Genomic DNA, 23,573 nt, shown 5'->3' with positions numbered 1-23,573 from the left:
ATCAAAATAAAATGTTAGAGTACAAATCAACATAAATAATTGTAGCAAGAACGTAAACATTCATAAAGCCAGTAAAGATTTAGAAGTGAAATGCCAAGAGAAATATGTAATGGTATAAAGGCGCCTCAAAATATTTTTCAAGAATATAAAAGTCAAGAAGCATATTTCTACATTCCTTTTTGAAGATAGCTAGATTGATTTGCCCACCTTTGGTCTAGCCACCTACAAAGATTATAGAATTAAAAGAATATACAATATCAAGATTGTGCTAGAATATTCATGTAAGAATTAACCATTTAACAAGGAATTAAACTGTGTTTGGTGGTTATCCTAGACCTTTCTCCATGTAATCTTTCACAGGAAAGCATTATAACTACTGCTTTTACTAAATCTCTAATTTTTAGCATTGTTATATTTTACTAAAAATTCCCAATAGGTCCTATTATTTGAAAGACCCTTAAATAACACTAGGATATTACGTTAAGTTCAGCACTGCTATTTTAGATGCCATTCTTATAAAAGCTTGATCCTACAAATTCCACCATTCAACATGATGGTAACATCTTTCTCAATGAGCGAACCAAATATTTTGTATTCAAAGGACAGTATGAAATGAATGTATGCAAGATGATAGTGTTTCTGAGAACCAATACCTAATCCTAAACAAGATAAAACAGTACAATGTTACAGAGGCACATTTATCATTTATGGAAAGCCTACTGTGTTTCCGGCAAAGAACTCAAAGAATGAGCTCCTCCTCAACTAAACTGTAAGAGTTTCTCTATAGCAAGAATTGTGTCCTCTGATAACAAAAGTAGATTCTTATGCATTTATCTTAAAAGACTAATTGACTAAATGGGCTTGACATATTTAGGAAGTACAGCTGAGAGTACCTGGTGATCAATTATATAAAAAAGGTTGGAAATGAGTTAAAGCCTGGAGGACTAAATAGTGACACCATTAATAGAGATAAGGATTTCAGAAAAATGAATATGAGAAATATGATTTTAGTTTGAAATCAATTTCAAATAATCTTCCCATACATCTCATTTCTCAGACTGTATGCAGATTTTTGGTCATCTCTGAAAATTTTATTTTGAACAAATCAGAGGAATTAAGTGCTTATACCATAATAAAGAGCCAAGTAGCAATTTACATTACTACTAGTTATTTCTGATTTTTAGTCTTAGAAAACTTTCTCAAACTTTCAAATAAGCAATACAAAATTTTTATATTGCCCTTTGTGCCTAGATTATCTGCCTTTAGAAGTACATAAAGTAGTGCTCTAAGGTATCTAAAATCAGACAACTGACAGTACTTTTACATGACTACTTTTAAATGTTCTAGAACCCCACATCAAGTTCATCAATTATACTCCAAATCCTTCTTGCTCTTTTCTTTTCTCCCAAATTATAAGCATACAGTAATCTAAGAATCCTTACTTCCCAGTCATCCCCTTCCTCACATTTTTCATCTATTCCAACATCAACTTTCTGTTGTCCACTTCTGAACCTATCCACAATGTGAATTTCTCAAAATACTAAACTTTCCATTTTGCTTCCTTATTACTGGAAATCTAAATAACTCTAACAGAAAACTGCTCAAAAAACTGCATTCCACTTCCTAACATCAAGAACCTGAAGCCCTGTCATGTAACACTCCTCCAATTCCAAAAACCTACAATTCTGTTTTAAAGTCTTCATTCATTCAATCAAGCATTAATTCTACCCCATAGCATTTTGCTAGATTCCAAAAACTCAGTAATCACAGGTTTCTATGTTTGAATGAAGGCTGTCATAAACCAAAGGAAAACCCAATTAAGTGTGAAATTCCTAGTAAAATAAACTAATTAACCAACTCCTGGAAATGAATAAAACTTACCTTAGAAGGGATTAAAGTAGCTAAAGTAAATGCTAGGCAAACAAATAAAAAGAAACAAAAAGCTTACAATATATGTTATGGTGTGATAGAAAAAGAGCTCAGGACTGGGAGTAAGGAGCTGCTTCTTAGGGGAAGCTTTGCCAAAGGCTGTTATTTCAGACAAATCCTAACCTCTGGCCTTCTTCCTCATCTGAGAAATGATGGGAATGAACTAGATGATCTTGAAGATTCCTGCCAAATCAAAATGATTCCAAGATATCCTTTGATTTTTAAACCCCACATTTCATAAATGTATAATCAAGAGATGTCACTACACACAATTGAAACCATTGGTTAAGCCTTTGCTAAATGAAATAATGGAATCTGGGTTTTGTAGTCTAGTGAGAAAGAAGCAAGCAGAGGATTTGGGGTTCTATATTGCTCTTTACTTGTCTGCAGTTTGAGTACACCCTTTCATTTGTTTCTGATTCTCTATGATTAGTCCTTGATATAAAATAACTAAAGGTGAGTGATCAACATAAAGTCATAGTTTTTCTCAAATTAGAAAAACACATTTATAAAAGAGCCCAGAAAAGTCAAATTCTCTCTATGAATTTAAATAAGGCCTTTTCTACAACTTTAGTATAAAAATACAATTTTGATTATGGTGCTGTGAATTTTCAACTGTGTGGATTACTCACTTTTTAGAATATTCTCAGCAAAATTTTAGTCCAACTTGGCTTCCTCCTGCTACCCAGAGTACTTCTCAGCCACCACCTTCTACCATTAGTAAGAATTTAATATTAGCCCAAGTAAAACACAATCAGGAAAATAAATGTACAGAAATATAGTGTATCACAAGTAAAATATTTAGAATATTCAACATTTTGGGATAATTTAATGGAAAGCAGGTCATTACAGTGAATGCTCTATTTTCATGGATGAACTTGATCAAACTTTCTGCCAGAAAACCATGAATATTTAAGGATAACCTAATTTATTTTACAGGTCTTGAGACCACTTACGCTCATAATTCCATAATATAGGGTGAGGCAAAAGTTGGTTTATAGTTGTTTGTATGAAAAAAATACAATATGTAAAAATAAACTTTCCCATACTCACAACTGTAAAACTACTTTTGCCCCACCCTGTATATCTATCTTATGTGAATTGTAAAACCATATATTTAGCCCATACACATCAGAAAATTTATTCATTTGTAAAACTAATTTTGTAAGTAAAATTATGTTACAGTAAATGTTATAATATCACTGTAAAAGAGGTTTCTTAAAAAAGAGCAACACAGCAAATCCCATTGGCTTGTCCTTTTGGTTTCCTCTTCTCAAACCAGTCAAGTTCTGACATTAGGCAAGATTACTGTCACTATATTTTAGGGGGAAAAAGTGAACCCATCCACTCCACTCTAATATTCAGGATCAAAGTAGTTTCTCCAAGCACAATGGATCAAATGACTTGATAGTTTATCATTTTTAAGTAATTATTAAGCTTTTTATTTCACAGAACATAATCCATCATTTTTGCTTTTTTAGAATTTGATTCCTTAAGTTATAAATCTAAAGATGTTGATTCTCAGAATTTTTTTACAGGTTACTGTTTTATTTTCTTACTCTAAGAAAAATCAAACTAACTACATTTGATATTGTTGTCAGAGTTTCAAATTTTATTCATTTTTTTCATGATTCCAATTCCACTTGGGATTCTAGGATGAAACCTATAAATGCTCACTACATACTTCTAATACTTAAAAAACAAAGATCAGGGGGAAATCTAATAAATCTACTAAACTGCAATTACTATTTGAACCCAAATGCTAATATTCACACCATAAAATTTTCTAACATTCTTTAGATGTAGGAAGTTTATTAATTTATATTACTCCGCAAATATATCTTATGTATTTAATTTGATTTAACCATATTCCATTGGTTGGATTTGGGGGGGGGGGGATGTTTTTAGAGTTTAATGTTTATTTTTGTAATCCAACAACTTTATCCAAAAATGCAGAAAATTTTTCTGGCTGGCCAGGAGGAAAACATTTCAGTGTTGATAAGTCCATTGACTGTAACAGCCCAGGAAGCGTGCTAAAACAAAAGAAGAAAAATATTAGGTAATATGGGGGAAAATTTCAGCATTCACCTGCTGCCCATTTGATGAATGAATCTAACTTCCAAGAATACTGTGAAGCTTCTCAAACTATACATGTAATTTTAATGTATTTTAATATTAGAGGTGTACAAACTAAAATTAAAGCAATACAAAGAGCTACATATCAACATCAATTCAAAAGATACTGTATCTTATGTCAACTGAAATATTTCAGAAATGTTATTTCATGAAGGATGTGGTCACATGGCTTTGAAACACTTCTCAGGACTGGGCAGATATAAATTGAAACAAAATTAATTTATGAAAAGAGAATAAATGAAACTAAAAGTAACAGCTGCCAGACAAGAACAATAAGCTTGGGAAACTACTAGACCGTGCATGAAGATGGTGGAATAACTTTTTGCCAGTAATTTACTATAATAAATCTGGTGTAAACTAAACAATGTACAATCGCCATGCTTGTTGGAAATAAGATTCCAAACCACAACATAAAACTATTACTTCAGGAATTTAATTAAGCCAGCCACTTAAATTAGAACATACAATCACCTAGCCTAAATTTGGGGCAAATAAATAATATACCTAAGATGAAAGTACAACCAATTACTGATTCTTATGGCATTCATGTGTATGACTTTCTTGAAATTAATATAAGAAAAAAAAAAAAGACTTTGCCTTAGCCGGTTTGGCTCAGTGGATAGAGCGTCGGCCTGCGGACACAAGGGTCCCAGGTTCAATTCCAGTCAAGAGCATGTACCTTGGTTGCGGGCACATACCCAGTGGGAAGTGTGCAGGAGGCAGCTGATCGATGTTTCTCTCTCATCGATGTTTCTAACTCTCTATCAATCTCTCTTCCTCTCTGTAAAAAATCAATAAAATATATATTTTTTAAAAAGACTTTAAACCTTTAATAAATTGTTAAGAGATTCGTACAGCTTCCTTTTCAGCCTGAATAAAGAGTCAGGACAGGGCATCCTTTATGAAATCAATGTTTTCCTTTTTTAAATGTACTGACACAAATTCAAAGCTGATTTAACATTTTAAATGAAAATCTCATCAAAAGTGTCTGGAAAAAATGACTTTCATAAAACTGGAAGATTAGAGTTTATTATTCTCAACTACCTAAGGACAGGTATGTCCATTATATGAGGTCCACATAATTTTGATTATCTAGATTCTCCCTGACTTACAATACCTTTAAGAATGGCTTCTATATTACAAAGCCAGCCTGACATTCCCTCTCCTCCATCATTATAGGGATTATGACATCAACAAATACTCCTGAAACAATCAATGAATCTGTCTCTTCTCAATGAGGAGGAATCCTTGTTTTGTTTACTGAAGTATGCTTAGTACCTAGAATAATGTAGGCACATAGTAGGTGCACAGTAAATATTTAATGAATGAACAAGTGTTTACTGAATGCCTAGGAGACAGATGCAGTAAAGATTAAAAGAAAAGGTTACTATGTTCTAACATGTTTCTTCTAAAGTTTATTTTTTATTTTCAAATTAACTTCAACTTATTATAATATAAAAATACAGGGTGGGCAAAAATAGGTTTATAGTTGTGAGTTTGTGAAGCAGTTTATTCTTGTGTTATTATATTATTTATTTGTATTACAACTATAAACCTACTTTTGCCCATCCCTGTATGTATTTTACAATACTTCTATGAGGTCTTTGCTTTTTAAAACATCAAATTAGGATAGCTCTTCAAGTCAAACAATTGGAAATTACTGACCTGACCCTTTGGCAAGCTTCTAGTGTCTCAAGAAGAATTAATAGAAAACAAGCAGCAATTTTCTTCTTCCTTCTACTGTGATGTTGATCAGTTCCTGTTGAATTCTAAGGTACTTCTAGAAAATAATACTCCTTACCATAATGTAATTCCCCTGCTTAAAATACTCCTATGACTTCTCTCTAAACATAGAATAAAATCAGAACTCTTACATGAGCTTCTCTGCCCATTATCATCTTATACTACATTCTCCATTGCTTACTATACTGCCACACTAACCATCCCTCTGTTCCTCAAACATACCAAACTCAAAGCTCATTCCTAGCTTAGGGCCTTTGCAATTGCTGCTCCTTCTGCCTCTAGAACAGTGGTTCCCAACCTATTTTTGGCCATGCCCCACCTAAGCATCTCTAAAATCCTGATGCCCACCCCCACCGTGACATATAATCTTATTATTCAAAAAGTGAACTCCTAGTCACATGAAGGAAGCCTAAAAGGCCATTAATTTGGTCTAAATAAGCTTCCAAAGAACATGGCATCCATGAAAGAGAAAAATAAAAGAACGAAAGGACAGTTGAAGTACTGAGGAAGAAATCACTAAGAAATTGTTTAAAATAATAATATGAAGTGATATGAAAAAAATAAAATGTTTCAAAACATATAATAGCGAACTGAAATGGATAAATGTCACAATATATATTTATATACTATATAAGAGGCCCCTACAACCATAAGAAATGCAAAAAATTCACTGTTAATAACTCATTCTTTAATTGCCCCCCTTAAAATCAAATTGCCCCCCTATGGGGCATTTGCTCATGTTGGGAATCACTGCTGTAGAGCTTCACATGACTGCCTCTTCCTTTTCATTCCAGTCTTAGCTTAAATGTCAAATACCATCATGCCTTCCCTAACCATTTTATCTAATTAGTCTTCACCCAACATATCACTCCACCCTGACTTATTTTCTTCATAACACATTTCACTATGTAAGATTTTATTGATTGATTATTTATGAACTGTTTACGCCATTAGAACATTAGTACCATGGGACTTTATCTCATGTTTACCACTGTATCCACAGTACCTAAAACAATGCCTGCCATATATTAGGTATAGTTGAATTAATGAATGAGCAAACTTAAGAGATTCCAGTGGATTTACTGAACGCAAAACCTGAATTAAAAAGAAGCAAATGGTCCAGCCAGTGTCTCAGTGGTTGAGCATCAACCTATGAACCAGGAGAACACAGTTCGATTCCTGGTCAGGGCAAATGCCCGGGCTGTGGGCTGGATCCCCAGTGTGGGGCGTGCAGGAGGCAGCTGATCAATGATTCTCTCTCATCATTGATGTTTCTATCTCTCCCTCTCATTTCCTCTCTGAAATCAATAATATATTAAAAATGTTAAAAAAAATAAATAAGCAAATGCCTTCTTTGAATAATGAAGATCTAAATAATTAACTCAAAAATTTATTCTCAGAGATTTGAGCACCCAGATGAACATACATTACATGCACACACATGCTCAGATATTTACATGCAATGATGCAGGCACAGATCATAGTTGGAGTGGAAGACAAACAAACGAGAGGACTTGACAGGTGAGAAAAATAAAAGAATGTTTGATAAGTGGGAGAAAGTAAGAGGTTGATCAGACAGATGGGGTAGGTAGCTGGGTAAGAATAGGTAGGGAGGAAATTAAGGAATTTTTTTAAGTCAAATAATGAGTCTCTAGTATACCTGCAGGTACAGTAAAAGAGATGCCCGTCTTTGTGTAGCTGTTTTGCCAATTCCAGCTGATGATTGTTCATCAATTTTTCATTTATAACCACTACAAGAGGCTTTCTTTTTTCCAGAGTCTCCAAACAGCTTCCTGCACCTACAAACATACATCAAATTTGTTAATACAGGTTTTTTAAAAAGTTAAGCCAACAGATATAGGAGAAGATACTCACCTCACTAGCTATTAAGGAAATGCAAATCAAAACTACAATGAGATACCACCTCACACCTATTAGAATGGCCATTATCAACACCACAGTAATAACAAATGTTAGAGAGATTGTGAAGAAAAAGGAACCCTCATTCACTGCTGGTGGGAATGTAAACTAGTACAGCCACTATGGAAAACAGTATGGAGGTTATTCAAAAACTTAGGAGTTTAATTACCATATACTCAGCAATCCCTCTTCTGGATGTTTACCAAAAAAACTTGAAAACATTTATTTACAAAGATATATGCACCCCTATAAGAACTGCAGCATTATTCACAGTGGCCAAGACATGTAGACAACCAAAGTGTCCTTTGATAGAGGATTAGATAAAGGAAATGTAGATATATACCATGGAATACTATTCCACCATAAGAAAAGAGACAACACTGCCACTGATGACAACACGGAAGAACCTTGAGAATATTATGCTAAGCAAAATAAGTTAGTCAGAAAAAGCTAAGAACCATATGATTTCACTCATATGTGGGATATAAAACTGAAACTTATGACACAGACAACAGTATGGTGGTTACCAGAGGGAAGGGGATGGTGGTAGTAAAGGGTAATGTGGGCCAAATTTATGGTGACAGAATATTTGACTTCGGTTGGTGGGTCCACAATACAATGTACAGATCATGTACCATAGAATTGTACACTTGAAACCTATATGATCCTATTAACCAATTTCACCCCAATTATTTAAATTTAATAAAATGTTTTAAAAAGTTAAAGTGTTCCACCAAGTTTTGTGCTAAAACTCTAAAGATGAAAACCTTAGTTGGCAGAACTACAAACCAGGACTTTTAATTATACATTCAAAATACCAAAAGTATAGTTATCAGTTGCTCTTTAATGTTATAAACCTAACTTGAAAAATAATTTTTTAACACTACCAATAAATTAAGTGCTTTGCCACTTGCCCTCTAGTAGGATGCCCTGGGCAGGGGTTTCGAATTCAAATAAAATTCAGGTTCAACATACTGTACATGAAAGTGTTCTGCACATCTATTAAAAAAGTAGAAAAAGCAAGCCCTCAATAGTGACAGGTACCAATAAAGAAAAACTCTGACCACTCCTAATGAGTCTGCCTGTGAGGTTCGATCCCAGAAAACAGTCAAGGGTAAATCTCCACAAATGTGCATATATACAATATTTGGGTCAACTCAACTTTAAAATCTAAAATCATTTGATATTTTCTATGGCAGGGAGGAGACTGATAAATGAATAGACAAATCCTTTATGGGTAAATAATGCTATGGTAGTAATAAAAACACAGACTCTAGCATCAGACCGTTATCAGTCTACCACTTACTAACTGGAAAAGTTACTTGACCTCTGTGTCTCCGTTTCTTCATCTGTAAAATGGAGATACTAATAGTACTTAGTTCATAGGATTGTTTGAGAGGACTCAACCAGTTATACACACATAATATGTATAACAATAGCAAAAGCTGTTCGCTATTATCCATTTCTAATCACCAATTTATTAGTGCTGTCTACTTCTAAAGACTTTTCTCTCCCCAAAGAAGGCTTTTTAAGAACCACAAAACTTCTTCCTCCCTCAGTTATCCAGCAGTCATAATTGCAATGCTCTCCCAAAACAGTTCTTCTGAAAGTATGGGCAGTGTAACTAGATCAGGATGGTTCGCTGAAGAGCAGGCAATGATACACAATATGTAGCTGTTAGAATATTTTTACTTAATTTATTTCGCATTCACATTTAATAAAAGTATAAAACATCTTTCAAAGTCAATTTCTCCATGCCTAATCCAACCAATTAGATGGCTTAACACTACTGCAGATCTAAGCCCAAATACCTCAACTGACAACTCTACACACATCATCGGGTCAATTATTTTGCCCGTGTTTAAAGTTTCTTACTGTAAAGTTGGGCTATGGTAATTAATTTCCCATCCTTTTACCACCCAGAAATAATAAATTCTGTCCAATATTCTCAATTGTAATGTTCAAATAAGTCTTTTATTCAAAAGGGCTACAAATCAGTTACTCTAATGATTTTATCTCCAAAAGGTTCAAGTTTCTGTTCTTAAAAAACCAAACCCCGTTAAGATTCTAAGGCACTTTACCTGCGTGACTTATAACAAGATCTGCTTCCTCAAGGTCTTCTTTCAATGAATCCTTGTACCTATAAACATCCAGAGTAAATGACTCGGTACTGAATGGTTCAGGTACAACCTTTCCTCTGCCTATTTGTAGGACGAGTCGGTTGTAACCAAGGCTCTTGATGACCTGAAAAGAGGCAAAACAGAAAAAAAAATAAACAGGCCTTTTAAACGGGTTACTGTAAAGATAGTAGTAACAACAACACCTAAAGTCGGTGTTCAGAGCTGAGGACGGGCTGCCAAATAGTCTAAATGGAGACGACTTCTGTTCATTTTCCAAAATGACCCATTTCCCCCGTCCCGGGCCCTGACAAGGTACCTCACTAGCCCTAACACAACACAGCTCACGGAGTCCTGAAAGAAGTGGCCCCGCAAGAAATCTGAGACCAGGCAAAGATTTTGAAAAAGGCGCCGAAAACTCGGCCGGAGACTACTAAGAGCTCCGGGGTTCGACTGCGCAAACAGAGACGCAGCGCCACCTCAGACCGCCCACCGGCCGCGGGGCTGCCCCAGAGGCGCGGGGCTGCTCGAGCGCGGCGGAGGCAGGACAGGAGCGGCGAGCAGAACGGGCTGAGCTGAGGTCAGCCAGGTCGATTCGGGGCGGAATCGGGTCTGGCGCAGCGCGCCCAGGGGCCCAGGGGCCCTACGCGGCGGCACCGCCCACAGCTCGCGGGAGGAGAGGGCGGCGAGGCGGGCCTAAACCCTACAGGCGGAGCCACAGGAAGGAGGGACCCAGCCAGAAAACAGAGGCGGAGGCGGAGATTCTGAGGAGAAAAGCCCAGGAAAGGAGGAGCCTGAGAAAAGACAGGGAGGAGTGGCCCGGGAAGGCTGCAGGAAAGCGGACTGAAGCAGAGGACTCTGACGCGGGGTGGAGTCAGCAAAGGGACGGTGGCACCTGGTGTCCCGCTCGGGAGGGTTCTTCCTAGCTCGGCTGTCGCGATAGGTTACCGAGGGTGGAGGTGGCGGCGAGTGGCGAGCTCAGCGAGGCGCACCCGCTCGCCGCCCTCCCGCAACCCCACTCACTTGCAGACAGTCCTGCGCCAATACACAGGCGATGAGGTCGTCAAAGCTGGTGGTCCCCACTGTAACAAACACGCACTTCATCGCGAGGGTTCCCAGGCCAGAATCACAAGGATCGGATGTGACGTACTGACATCACGTGAACTGCGCGTTCAGTGGCGGAGGCGGAAGTTGGCCAAGGCAGCCAAAGTGCGGCGGGAATCGGGTTTGTGTTGCCCTATGAGGGGTGGGGCCAAAGACTAAAGTGATTGTCAGCCACTGTCAGAAGTCTTTTACGTGTAAGAGCTCCTGGGACACTCACATTAAGGAGGTGGGGAATTGACAGATTTAAGTTTGTTTTTTTTTTTCAAAAGTGTCGATTAATACTAATGAAACCTCGCACCCTATCTTAAGAATTGTGTTTGATTCATTGCTTGGGTACCACAAATCTTAATGATACAGAAATTTGGGATTCCTTATTTTCTATCATGTTTTGCCAAGACATGTACATATGAGCGATAGTTTTACTTCGAGTCTGTTGAGAGACTATGAAATAAAGTGCCTTTCTAAAATCACTCATTAGAATGGGCTCTTCCAACTATGGTTCTCAAGAAGCCAGAATTCTATGGCTGGTGGGTTTTTTAGGAAGCTGCAGCAAGGCAATTACCTCCATTAGCAAGCATTGCGTGTAAAATAGAGGCGTTAAGGCCTGAAGCTTACATCTGTAATGCATTGAACCCATCCATTGAACCATTTAAAATGTGTGAAATTTATGGAAAATTAATTTATGATGAAATGTAAAATTATACATTAGCTTGAATATGTACCACAGATACATTACAATTAGTCCAGTACAGGTCAGGTGATTTCTCAAGACTCCTTTCTCCTACCACTGTTATTAAAATCATTGCCCCCTCTATCTGGTTCTAATGTTTTCTGTTTCCAACTTAAAATCTCATTTTAAGTCATATTTATTCTTGCCCTGGCTGGTTATATACTAAAGGGAGCCTAGAAGAAGAAATTGTTTTAGCCATAGCCGGTTTGGCTCAGTGGATAGAGCATCGGCCTGCGGACTCAAGGGTCCCGGGTTGGATTCCGGTCAAGGGCATGTACCTTGGTTGCGGGCACATCCCCGGTGGGGGGTGTGCAGGAGGCAACTGATCGATGTTTCTCTCTCATCGATGTTTCTAACTCTATCCCTCTCCCTTCCTCTCTGTAAGAAATCAATAAAATATATTTAAAACACACACACACACACAAAGAAGAAATTGTTTTAAAGAGAAAAAGGATTGGAGTTGAATTAGACATAGATCATAGGCTGAAAAAAACTTCTTTTTACCTTTAAGTCTTGTAGCTTGGGTAATTGTCTTTCTGAGGAGTTATATACTGCTATCCCTCTCGATTCTAAATTTCACAAATTAATGATACAGTGAAACTACAGTTTCATAACAACAGTAAATGTACAAAGATAATGGTTGAATAATAAAACAAACATAATCATATATTCTGCACAATAAGAGTAATAAACTATTGAAATACTAGTATAAGACAAAAATATTCCAAAATACTCTGTAATTCAGAAAGACCTTTATCTCTTGTGTCTCTGAAATCTTTTCCTATGCCTGGAAGATATTAAATGAAAGGAGCACTGTTCTGTTTAGCTCACAGAGAGAATAAACACATATATAAATTAAATGTTCTTAAATTACCAGAAAATGAGAAAATTGAACTTCTAATACTTTTAATGTGCTAAACTGTAATAAAATATCTTGCAGAAACTATCCAGAACTCTTTTAAGAATCCAAGATAACAATTTTGGCAATTAATTCTTTTCTCTGTTTTGTTTTAAGTATAATTGTTAGTTGTAATTCAAACATGAATTTTATTTGCTTGGGTGTGTTTTCCCTAAATTTATACCAGCTTACTGATCAAATTAACATTATTTTTAAAAAGGATTACAATTTTGAAAAAGGTAAATTTGTATGGATGAAAAAGGAGCACACACTAAACCTGACAAGCTCAAGAGAGGCCCGCATGGTGGGCCTTATAAACTCAGAGACTGAAAGCAACCACATAGGATGGTCTGAAATTAAAATTTCTAACTAAAAGCGAATCATGGTATGAAGTTTTGTCCTAGGCTGGTTCTTCCTTGACAATGGTCAATCTTTACCTTAACTGAGCCTGTTTATTGTCTTTTTGCATCTAAGATAACACAACTTTGGAATGTCAGAATAATTTTCTTTTTCCTCATCACACCCTATGCCTGTACCCACCACACCAGAGCAGGAGACCACAGCCCCTCATTGTTATCTTGAATACCATCTCATTGTGCTGTAAATGTTAATTGTTAACTATTTTATACCCACTATGTAAAAGAAGTATTTGTCTTTCCATTTTACTTTTTATCCAATCTCAGAGATCTCCCAACTTTGCTTTCTCCTGCCTGCCTAATTTATCACCAGTGGAATTTATATAACCCACTTACATCTCCTCCTTTTATTGTAATGTATAAAATAAGCTGCAAAACTGCCCTTCTCTGGAACATTTTCTCAACCTGTTGAGATTTTGCTTCCAGGCAATTGTCATCAATTATGCTTGTATAAGCTCATAAAAATCCTCTGCAGGTTTAGACATTTCTTACATTGACATTTGTTTTCAACTACACTAAATCAGTATTCTGACAAATTATTTCAACATCAATTGTGCTTTTGTACTATGGCATCTTGAAGATAATTCCCAAGATCTTTAAGCAACTTCAAATCATGGACTGACATTAAATTAATTAATGGATAATGAATTGAACAGCTAGGTACTTTTTAAGTTAAATAGAATATTTAAACATTGGTTTAAATTAAACATTTAAGTTTATATACATTTGTCTCTTATTTGAAATGCTATAGAGAAGCTATATCTTAGAATTGTGTAATGTTCATTTTTGCCACTTTAGGAGATTATAAAAGGATTTGTGTGACTGCAGAAAGTTTTGTCCTGTCTTAAGTTCTATTAGTCTGTTAACATGCTTGTATATGCCAGACAGTTCTCAATCATCCACCCTGCAACTTTCTCTTTAAATTAGAAGTTAGTCATTTTGGTTCAAAGTTTTAATTACAGTAAACCCTCGATTTTGCAGATCTTGGATTTAATGGGCTTCGGATTTAACAGACACAATTTCTGGTCCATATATCATATCTGAAAATTTATACCCTGTTAATTTAAAAATGATTTTAACCAATATTTGCTTATAATTTAATTAACAGGTTATTTTTGTTACTAATTCACTGTTATTTTTAACAAATTTTAGCAAATAGGCCATATGTTGAAAAAAAACACTGCAGGAATTTTGCTGACATAAATAAATATTACATATCTACAACTGTAGTCCACATACTTAAATGCAAGAGTTGCCACTCATCCTATCTAATAATAGACAAATATGCAAATTGACCATACCTCCGACACACCCGCAAACCACGCCCACCATCCAATCAGAGCGAGCATGCAAATTAACCCAAACCAAGATGGCTTCAGCCACAGAGAGCAAGGTTTCCTAGGTAAGAGAGGAAGCCAAGCTTTCCGCCTGCCCTGGCCAGGCCTAAGCCTCCACTCAAGCTACAAAGTTTCAATTATAGAAGGTAAACAAATTCAAACAAATGGCGGCAGAATAGAGCTTGAGAGAGCAGGCCAGGGTTGCTGCCGGCAACAGGGGAAGCAAAGCTTTCTGCACACTCTGGCCTGGCCCACCCGCTTAAGGCAACAAAGTTTCAATTATAACCCCAACACAAATGGCTACCGGCCTCGGAGGGAGCCCCAGGCTTGGCTCCGCTCCAGGCTACAAAGTTTCAATTGTAGAAGGAAAATAAATTCCAGATACCAGGGCCTCCGCTTGCGTTGCCAGGGGGCGTCGCCCGCCTGCAAACCACCACAGGCCCCTCGCTCAGGCCGCCCCACACCCCAAGGGAACCCCCACCTGATCCCAGACACCCTTCAGGGCAAACCAGCTGGCCCCCACCCCTGTACCAGGCCTCTATCCTATCTAATAAAAGAGTAATATGCAGATTGATCATCACTGCAACACACAATATCGCTGCCCCCATGTGGTCAAAGATGGTTGCCCCCATGTGGACACAAGATGGCCACCACAAGATGGCCAGCAGGAGAGGGCAGTTGGGAGGCACCTGGCCTGCAAGGGAGGGCAGTTGGAGGTGATCAACCCTGCACGAGAGGGAAGTTAGGGGTGACCAGGCCGGCAGAGGAGGGAAGTTGGGGGCAAACAGGCTGGCAGCAGAGTGGTTAGGGGGTGATCAGGCTGGCAGGCAGAAGTGGTTAGGGGCAATCAAGAAGGCAGGCAGGCAAGCAGTTGGGAGCCAACAGTCCTGGATTGTGAGAAGGATGTCTGACTGCCCCTTTAGGCCCGACACCCCCCTCACCCGAATTAGTCCATTATATCAAGGTTTTTCTGTAATATGGGTGGTTGAGGCTCTTCAAGGGGTAATAACAGTGACAGAGAATGACAGCAGTATATGTGCTTTAGTTTATCAAGGAAAAATAATATTTTTTTCCCTAAAGCAGCTTTTTTTGGTATACAGACCTTTTATACTCTTAAAAACTATTGAGAACCTCAAAGAGCTTTTGTTTATGGATGATAATGTGGGTTATAACTTTATATTTACCATATTAGAGATTAAAAATGAAAAAAATTAAAAATATTTGTTGTTTCATTGGGAAGTAGCAATGATGACATATTGTATGTTAACATAACCTATTTTTATTAAAAAAACTATATTTTGCAAACAAAAATTTTATGAAAACAATAAACTGTTTCACATTTTCGCAAATCTCTTTTACTATGTGGACTAACAGAAGAAAGCTGGATCCTCATATCTTCTTCTGCATTCATTTCATTGCATTATCACACAGCACATTATATCTGGAAAGCTTGACTATACTCAGGGGAGGATGAGAGTCAAAAGATAATATGTTAGTATTATTATGAAAATCATTTTAACCTCAGCAATTATCCAAAAGAATATGATAGATTATAATAAGGAAAAAATTAGAAAGTAAATTTTATTTGTCTTTGTTTATAACACCTGAATTTGAAAAGAAGCTATAAAATACAGGGGTGGGCAAAATAAGTTTATAGTTGTGAGTACATGAAACAGTTTATTCTTGAATTATTATTTATTGATTATTGAATTATTTATTTGCATAACTGTAAACCTACTTTTGCCAACCCCTGTATATCAAAATGTTTACAGTACTCCCTCAGTTGAGATGGTCTTGCTTCCTTTATTTAGTAATTAATGCTTCAACCTACAATATGAATTGTTATTCTTTACTTTATGTGTAATCTGCCTAGATAGCAGAGATTCTGTCTTATAAGAATAGTTTTCTATGATTTAAGTTTCCTTTATTATATCTATGATTATTTAAGGAGGGAAAACCTTAGAACATAGGCTCTTCACTTATGATAGTGTTAACATCTGTGCTTTTTTTTCAAATGCTTTATTTTTACTTTGATTAAATATGTATAGAAGTATTTTTACTCAGTCACTCAGGATCCTATTTACTCAAGTGCACAAATCTCCAACAATTCTTAATTTTGCTTTTGCCAAATCAGTTCCTATTTTTCGGATAAAATAAAATCTTCATGATATATTTTATATCTAAAACTGAAACTTATACACAAAACAAGATTTTTCAGAGTGGCTCTGGAATCATAAATATTTGCTCTGTCACCTTATAAAAAGAGGTATTGCAAATGATTAGGTTTGTTTAATGTGTTATTGTAAAGTTGATTGGGAAGAGTTGTCATCATAAGGGGCACACAGCCTTCTGTAAATTAATTTTGGGGTAAAATATTGTTAATATAAACATTTCAGAAATTGTATGCTTTATTGGAAGTGCCTGGCAATTTGTCAGTGCCCTGCCTTTTCATAATTCTGTTTTACCTTCAGAGGTAACCATTATAAAAACTCTTATGAAGTAGCTATACAGGCATACCTCGGTTTATTGTGCTTCACAGGTGTTGTATTTTTTACAAATGGAAAGCAAGACTCTCCTCCAGCAAAAAGATTACAACCAGCTTTATTGTGATACTTGCTTTATTATGGTGGTCTAAAACGGAGCTCATCATATATCTGAGGTGTGCCTGTATACTGGACTCCAATACAGATATTCACTCCTCTCTATTAAGAATTGGCAAGAGAAATAAATTAACCACTGCTATTAAATTTCTTAATATTCTTGTGCTACTCTAAAGCAGGGATGGGGAACTGTTTTTCTACCAAGGGCCATTTGGATATTTATAACATTATTTGTGGGCCATACAAAATCACCAATTTAAAAATTAGCCCGCTATATTTGGTCAAATTTAATTAAGATACCCCTAATGCCTTGGCAGGGCCAGACCAAATAATTTTGCAGGCCTTAGATGGCCCGAGGGCTGGACATTCCCTACCCATGCTCTAAGCTTGCCTGAAGGCTGTACTATAAACTACAGGACAGAGTTTATATGTTCAACAAATAAGAACAATCTCAGAGCCTCATGGAAAAGGACTTAACATGCTTGCCACTTCAAAGAGTAGACTTTGGAGTTCAGACACCTGAGTTGATATGACTTGGATAACTCTCAGGTAGTACCAGTGGGCTGAGGCAGTATTTCTAGCGCCCTTTTTTAAAATTTAATAAATCTTTATTGTTCAGATTATTACAATTGTTCCTCTTTTTTCCCCCCATAGCTCCCCTCCACCCGGTTCCCACCCCACCCTCTGCCATTGCCCCTTCCCACTGTCCTCATCTATAGGTGTACGATTTTTGTCCAGTCTCTTCCTGCACCCCCACACCCCTTTTCCCCTAAGAATTTTCAGTCTACTCCCTTTCTATGCCCCTGATTCTATTATATTCACCAGTTTATTCTGTACATCAGATTTTTAATTCACTTGATTTTTAGATTCACTTGTTTATAGATAAGTATTTGTTGTTCATAATTTTTATCTTTACCTTTTTCTTCTTCTTCCTCTTCTTACAGAATACCTTTCAGCATTTCATATAATACTGGTTTGGTGGTGATGAACTCCTTTAGCTTTTTCTTATCTGTGAAGCTCTTTATCTGACCTTATATTTCAAATGATAGCTTTGCTGGGTAGAGTAATCTTGGTTGTAGGTTCTTGCTCTTCATCACTTTGACTATTTCTTGCCTCTCCCGTCTGGCCTGCATAGTTTCTGTTGAGAAATCAGCTGACAATCGTATGGGTTCTCCCTTGTAGGTAATTAAACTGTTTTTCTCTTGCTGCTTTTAATATTCTCTCTTTGTCTTTTGCTCTTGGCATTTTAATTATGATGTGTCTTGGTGTGGTCCTCTTTGGATTCCTTTTGTTTGGGGTTCTTTGCGCTTCCTGGACTTGTAAGTCTATTTCTTTCACCAGGTGGGGGAATTTTTCAGTCATTATTTCTTCAAATAGGTTTTCAGTATCTTGTTCTGGCACCCCCATAATTCTGGTGTTGGTACACTTGAAGTTGTCCTAGAGGCTTCTTACACTAACTTCAAATTTTTGGATTCTTTTTTCTTTTTGCTTTTCCGGTTGAGTGTTTTTTGCTCCTTTGTATTTCAAATCTTTGACTTGATTCTTGCATTCCTCTAGTTTGCTGTTGGGTCTCTGTATAATATTTTTTATTACAGTCAATGTATGTTTAATTTGTAGTTGGTCCTTTTTCATATCCTCGAGGGTCTCGCTAAATTTATCGGCCTTTTCTAGGAAATTCTTGGAAAACCTTATAACCGTGGTTTTGAACTCTGTATCCAGTCGTTTGTTTTCCTCCATTTCTTTCATTTGTGATCTGTTTCTTTGTCTCCGCATTTTCGCTGCTTTCCTGAGTTGGTAGGGTAGCTTTGTGTGCTAGGTGTCCTATATGGCCCAGTGCGTTGGCCTCCCCAGTTACCTGAGGTGGACACTCTTGGTGAACCCCTTTGTGGACTGTGTATACAGCCTTGTTGTAGTTAAGTCTTGATTGTTGTTGGTATCACTGGGAGGAATTGACCACCAGGCCAATTGGCTGTGAGGATCAGCTTTGTCTTCGCCGGGAGAACTTCTGTGCTGGATACAGCCTTATGGGACAAGACTTGCAAAATTGCAAAAGCCTCTGTGCTCAGCTTGGATGGGGCAGAGTCTCAGGGCTGAGCAGACAGTCTTGGCTTCCCTATGAGGCCCCTGGGTCTCAGTGTCCCTTGGTAATCTCTGCAAGTACCTCTAAGAGTAATCCACTCTCAAGTTTTGCCCGCTGCCAGACAGTCCAATTTCTGCCCCAATGAATCTGGATTCCCAGATTCTCGCCCAGAACTGGAGTTCAGTGCAGTGGGGAGTTTCCATTTCCCACCTGCTAGAGAAAGCCAGCAGCACATTCAGTAGCCAGTCCTCCCTTCATGTGCTCGCACGCACACCTCCATACCTCTGCCTTTCATGGCTCCCCTGAGTTTCCGCCTGACAGTCCAGATTCCCTCCATGTAATCCTGGGTCCCCAGGGTCTCGCCCGGAACTGGGGTTCAGGGCAGTCGGAACTGGGGTTCAGCACAGTCGGGAGCTTTTGTCTCCTTGCCGCTAGAGAAAGCCAGCCAGGCACTCAGCCGCCCATGCGTGTCTCCGTACCTCAGCCTTTTGCAGCTCCTCTGATTCTCCGTGTGCTTTTCTCTTTCCCTCTAGTTGTAGAATTTCCACTCAGCCAGCTTTCCTGTGGTTCTGGATGATGTTCGTTTTGTCTTTTAGTTGTAGTTTTGAAATTGTTGTGTGAGGCAGCAGTTAGGTGTTTACCTATGCCGCCATCTTGGTTTCTCCTCCAAGGCTCTTTTTGATGCAATGAAAGATGCAGAGTAATATATAATCGGATAACCAGGAGGATGTACTAGACAATGCTTAGCCTTACATAAGATACCCAGTAATTCTTTTTTTCTACCCCCTTTCAAAGTATTTACAGTTTTTCATTACATGTGAAACCAATAATTTCTGACTTGCATTTTAGAAGAAATATCATATATACTTGCCCAGATAAAATAAACATGTAGCTATTGCTGAGAATCTAAGGAAAATATGGATAATAAAGTAGCATTAGTTAACTTTATGAAAAGGGTGGTTTCATATGATTTTTATATAACAGGATCTATTTTATTTTCTTAAATAATTCAGAAGGAAATTGTAATAAAAGTATAACATTAATTTATTTACATTAATTTTATATATTTTTTGTTTCTGCTCTTGCTGATTTTTCTGCTTCCTCATCAATGCAGCTAACTAATCCTTCAAGATTCAGCAGAGGTGGAATTTCCCAAGGGAAGCCTCATAAGGTATGCCCAATATTTGTGAATACTACTCTTTGCCTAGACCTTTCATAATTCTTGGTGTTTAAATAACCTATATACTTTTTTATTCCTCTGGACAGTAAAATCCTAAAAGACAGAGACCACGTCTAAGTCATCTGTGAATTCCCATCATTTAGTGCTACCATAGAACATAGACAATACTCAATTAATGTTTATTGAACTAAAAAGTGTTAAATTATTAGGTACCAACTAAGCTCTTTGGGAAATGCAAAGATAAATAAAACATGTTTCCTTTTCTATTCCAACAACAGATTGTTTTTCATAGGATGATCAATGGTTTGTGGACTTTTAGAATGAAGAAACCATGGAATACATTCTTTTTATTTTATGAACAGGAAACAGAGTTTCAAATAAGACTGAATTTTCCCAAGAGTATAATAACAAAGCTAATAATAATAGCAGACGCAAGGATTGAACCCAGCCATCCTGTCAAGTGCTCTCCTATACTATGCTGAGCTATCCTTTAATGATGAGCCTACAGGAATGACATCTGAATTATAATATAAAGCATTAAGATCAATATAATTTTGCCCTGGCTGATTTGCCTCAGGGTTAGAGCATGGACCTGTGAACCAAAGGGTCATGGGTTCGATTCTCAATCAAGGGCATGTACTTTGGTTGCAGGTCTGGGGCTCTTGCTGGAGGCAACCAATCTATGTGTCACTGTCATGTCTATGTTTCTCTCTTTCTCCCACTTCTTCCTCTCTTCCACCCATTAAAAAATCAATGGGAAGATAAAAAAATGGCAGTGGAATAGACAGATGTGTCCCGAGCCTTGTCCCTGAGCAGATAGAAAGAACAGCTGAGGGTTGCACGGGGAGTGTTTGTTGGTGAGTTGAGGGACAGCTATACTCCAGGAGACTGTGGGGGAATGCTTGATGGGGCTCCCCTGATCGGGCAGCCTCCACTGTTGTCTCCGCGACCGGCTCGGACGTGGAGACCGTGCCATCTTGAAGGGGAAAGGCGATGTTATTGGAAGCCTGAAAATCTAGAACTACGGCACCCACCGAACAGCTGCAAACCCCTGCTCTACCGGTCCCCAATTGGCACAAACATGCGGATTCAGAGGAGCTCTACACTCCACCATGAAAAGGTCAGATTTTGCCTGGGATTAGGTGAGGTCTCTGGTCCTGGCAGGAGAGAGAAACATGCACACTGCGGGAGCTGGAGGACCAGGGGAAGTCTGTGCCTAGAAAGATCCGTGGCTGTTGGGGCTGGCATGATCCATGAATGTGGAAGGGGGTACTCAGAGCTGCTAACAGAAGGGAACTCTAAAAGGCAACCCATTTTGATCTGACATAAAAAGACAGCCTAAAATTTGAAAAGTGTGCTGGCTGCTTAGACCCAAGGGGGAAAAAAGGCTGCACAGACTTGCGTGCAGACCCGGAGTTTGCAAACTTACACTGGCTCTTTTTTTTTTTCATTTTCTTTTTTTTTTTTCCTCTTTAAATCCTTGCTTCTGATTACTAAGCCCAATACATAGGATCACCCAATTGGAGACACCCTAAGAGACTGCAGGGTAAAGTTGTTTTTCTGGAACCTGGGGATCAGAGTGGGGAATAACCATCAGAGAACCATCTCTGGGGCAACCCACTCCCACAAACCGGTTTTGAGTGCCACAGGGAAAGCACGATCTAAGCACTGGCTAGAGAGAACATATAGACCCAGAGGTCGATCCAGAAACACTGCCACCCAGGGGTTGAATAAAAAATTGACTCTTGTGTAAACATAAATAAAGGAATACAAGAAATTAAGACACACTGCCTACTTAAAAATCAGGACTGGCTTACAACACTGAGGAGCAGTGCAACGCAGGGAACTGCAATACTGTCCTTTCTAGGAAACAGGCGTGCCAAACAGAACAGTAGAGGAAGTGAATGACCTTCAGTACTGCACATTTTTATTTTTATTTTTTTATTGTTTTCATCTTCTACTTAAGAAACTAATTTTTTTCTTTTTTCCTCACTTGATTTTACCTTTCTAATTATTACATTTTTAATTTCAATCAGTATTATTACTGCTACTATTTTACCTTTTTTTTTATAAAAAGTATCATTTTATTTTCTCTTTATTTTACTTTGGGATTAGTATTCTACATTATATTTTCATCTTTCCTTTAGCATCATTTTACTCTATCTCAACTTTACATTTATGCCATCACTCTCTTCCTAAATTTTCCCCTTTTGTTGTCCTGTTTCTCTTACCCTTTTCCTGCTTTAGATTTTCCCTATTCTTTCTTTTTACCCTGTTAATATTTCACTCTACTTATATATATAATTTCCAATCCCCTGCTCCAAGTCCATACACACCTCTTTCTTCTCTGTCTTCACTATCCAAAAAATTGTTTTTCTCTCTATCCTTTTGTTGTTGTTTGCTTATTTGTGGATTATATCGATTTTTTATGATTGTTTGTGAGATTGTTTTGCTTATTCATTTTTTTTGTTTTGTTTTTGTTTGTTTTTTTGTTTCTGTTTTCCCTTGCCTTGCTTGATATTAGTTGTTGTTTGTAGTTTGTATTCATCTCCAGGTACTTGTTGCTGGAATTTGTTGGGATTAGTGGCTGTTCTATTGGAGTTTTCTCCCCATATATATAGTTTGTTCCCCTCTTTTTCTTATTCTCTTTCTTTTCTCTCTTACTTTTTTTTCCTTTTCCCAATTTCATTTTTGCACTCCTTTCTTTTTTTTCTCTTCTTCATTCACTCCTATCCTCTAATTTGCATTTCTCTGGTAGTCACCTTTATTTGGGGTTATTAATATTGTGAATAAATTTCTGTTCAGTGCCTTGTGTGTTTTACCTGGTTGTGTTGTATTTTGTGCCTTTAAATCAATGCAGGAGAGAGAGAACTACATAACCAGACAACCAGAGAAGAAAGGTCATGTGGAGACAAAGAAACAGCCCACATATGAAAGAAAAGCCATCACCAGCACAGGAAGTAAACAAAATGGAGGCAAGCAACCTGTCAGGGAAAGAATTCAGAGAAATGGTCATAAGGTGACTGAAAAGAATGGAAGACAAATTTAACAATATGTGTAAGAACCAAGAGGAAATGAAGAAGAACCAAGAAGAATTGAAAAATGACATCACTGCTGTAAAGAACTCAATAGAAAAAAATCATCAATAGTAGACCAGAATAAGCAGAGGACCGCATCAGTGAGCTAGAAGACAAGGTAGGAAAAAATACACAAGTACAGCAGCTTCTAGAAAAAAAAAAACAATTAAAAAGCAGGAGGAGAGCGTAAGGGAAATTTGGGACAACACAAAACAAAACAACATCCCTATAATAGGGGTTCCAGAAGGAGAGGAAACTGAGCAAGGAATAGAAAACCTGTTTGAAGAAATAATGACAGAAAACTTC

The 23,573-nt window shown here is 37.5% G+C and overlaps 1 protein-coding gene across 1 annotated transcript in view; it reads right to left on the bottom strand.

The window, feature by feature from the left end:
• The window catches only part of ALG13 (ALG13 UDP-N-acetylglucosaminyltransferase subunit), an 82,335-nt gene extending 71,341 nt beyond the window's left edge, over positions 1–10,994 (bottom strand). The window contains 3 exon segments of the mRNA XM_028135362.2: positions 7,469–7,607; positions 9,810–9,972; positions 10,869–10,994. Of these exon segments, the coding sequence (XP_027991163.2) occupies positions 7,469–7,607; positions 9,810–9,972; positions 10,869–10,949 (383 nt within the window). The 5' untranslated portion in view covers positions 10,950–10,994.
• Between the last annotated feature and the right edge of the window lie 12,579 nt (positions 10,995–23,573).

Source organism: Eptesicus fuscus, chromosome 1 (assembly GCF_027574615.1).
Source record: "Eptesicus fuscus isolate TK198812 chromosome 1, DD_ASM_mEF_20220401, whole genome shotgun sequence".
Lineage (NCBI taxonomy): Eukaryota > Metazoa > Chordata > Mammalia > Chiroptera > Vespertilionidae > Eptesicus > Eptesicus fuscus.
Note: the sequence above shows the minus strand (reverse complement) of the source record. Positions and strands in the feature narration are given on the sequence as shown.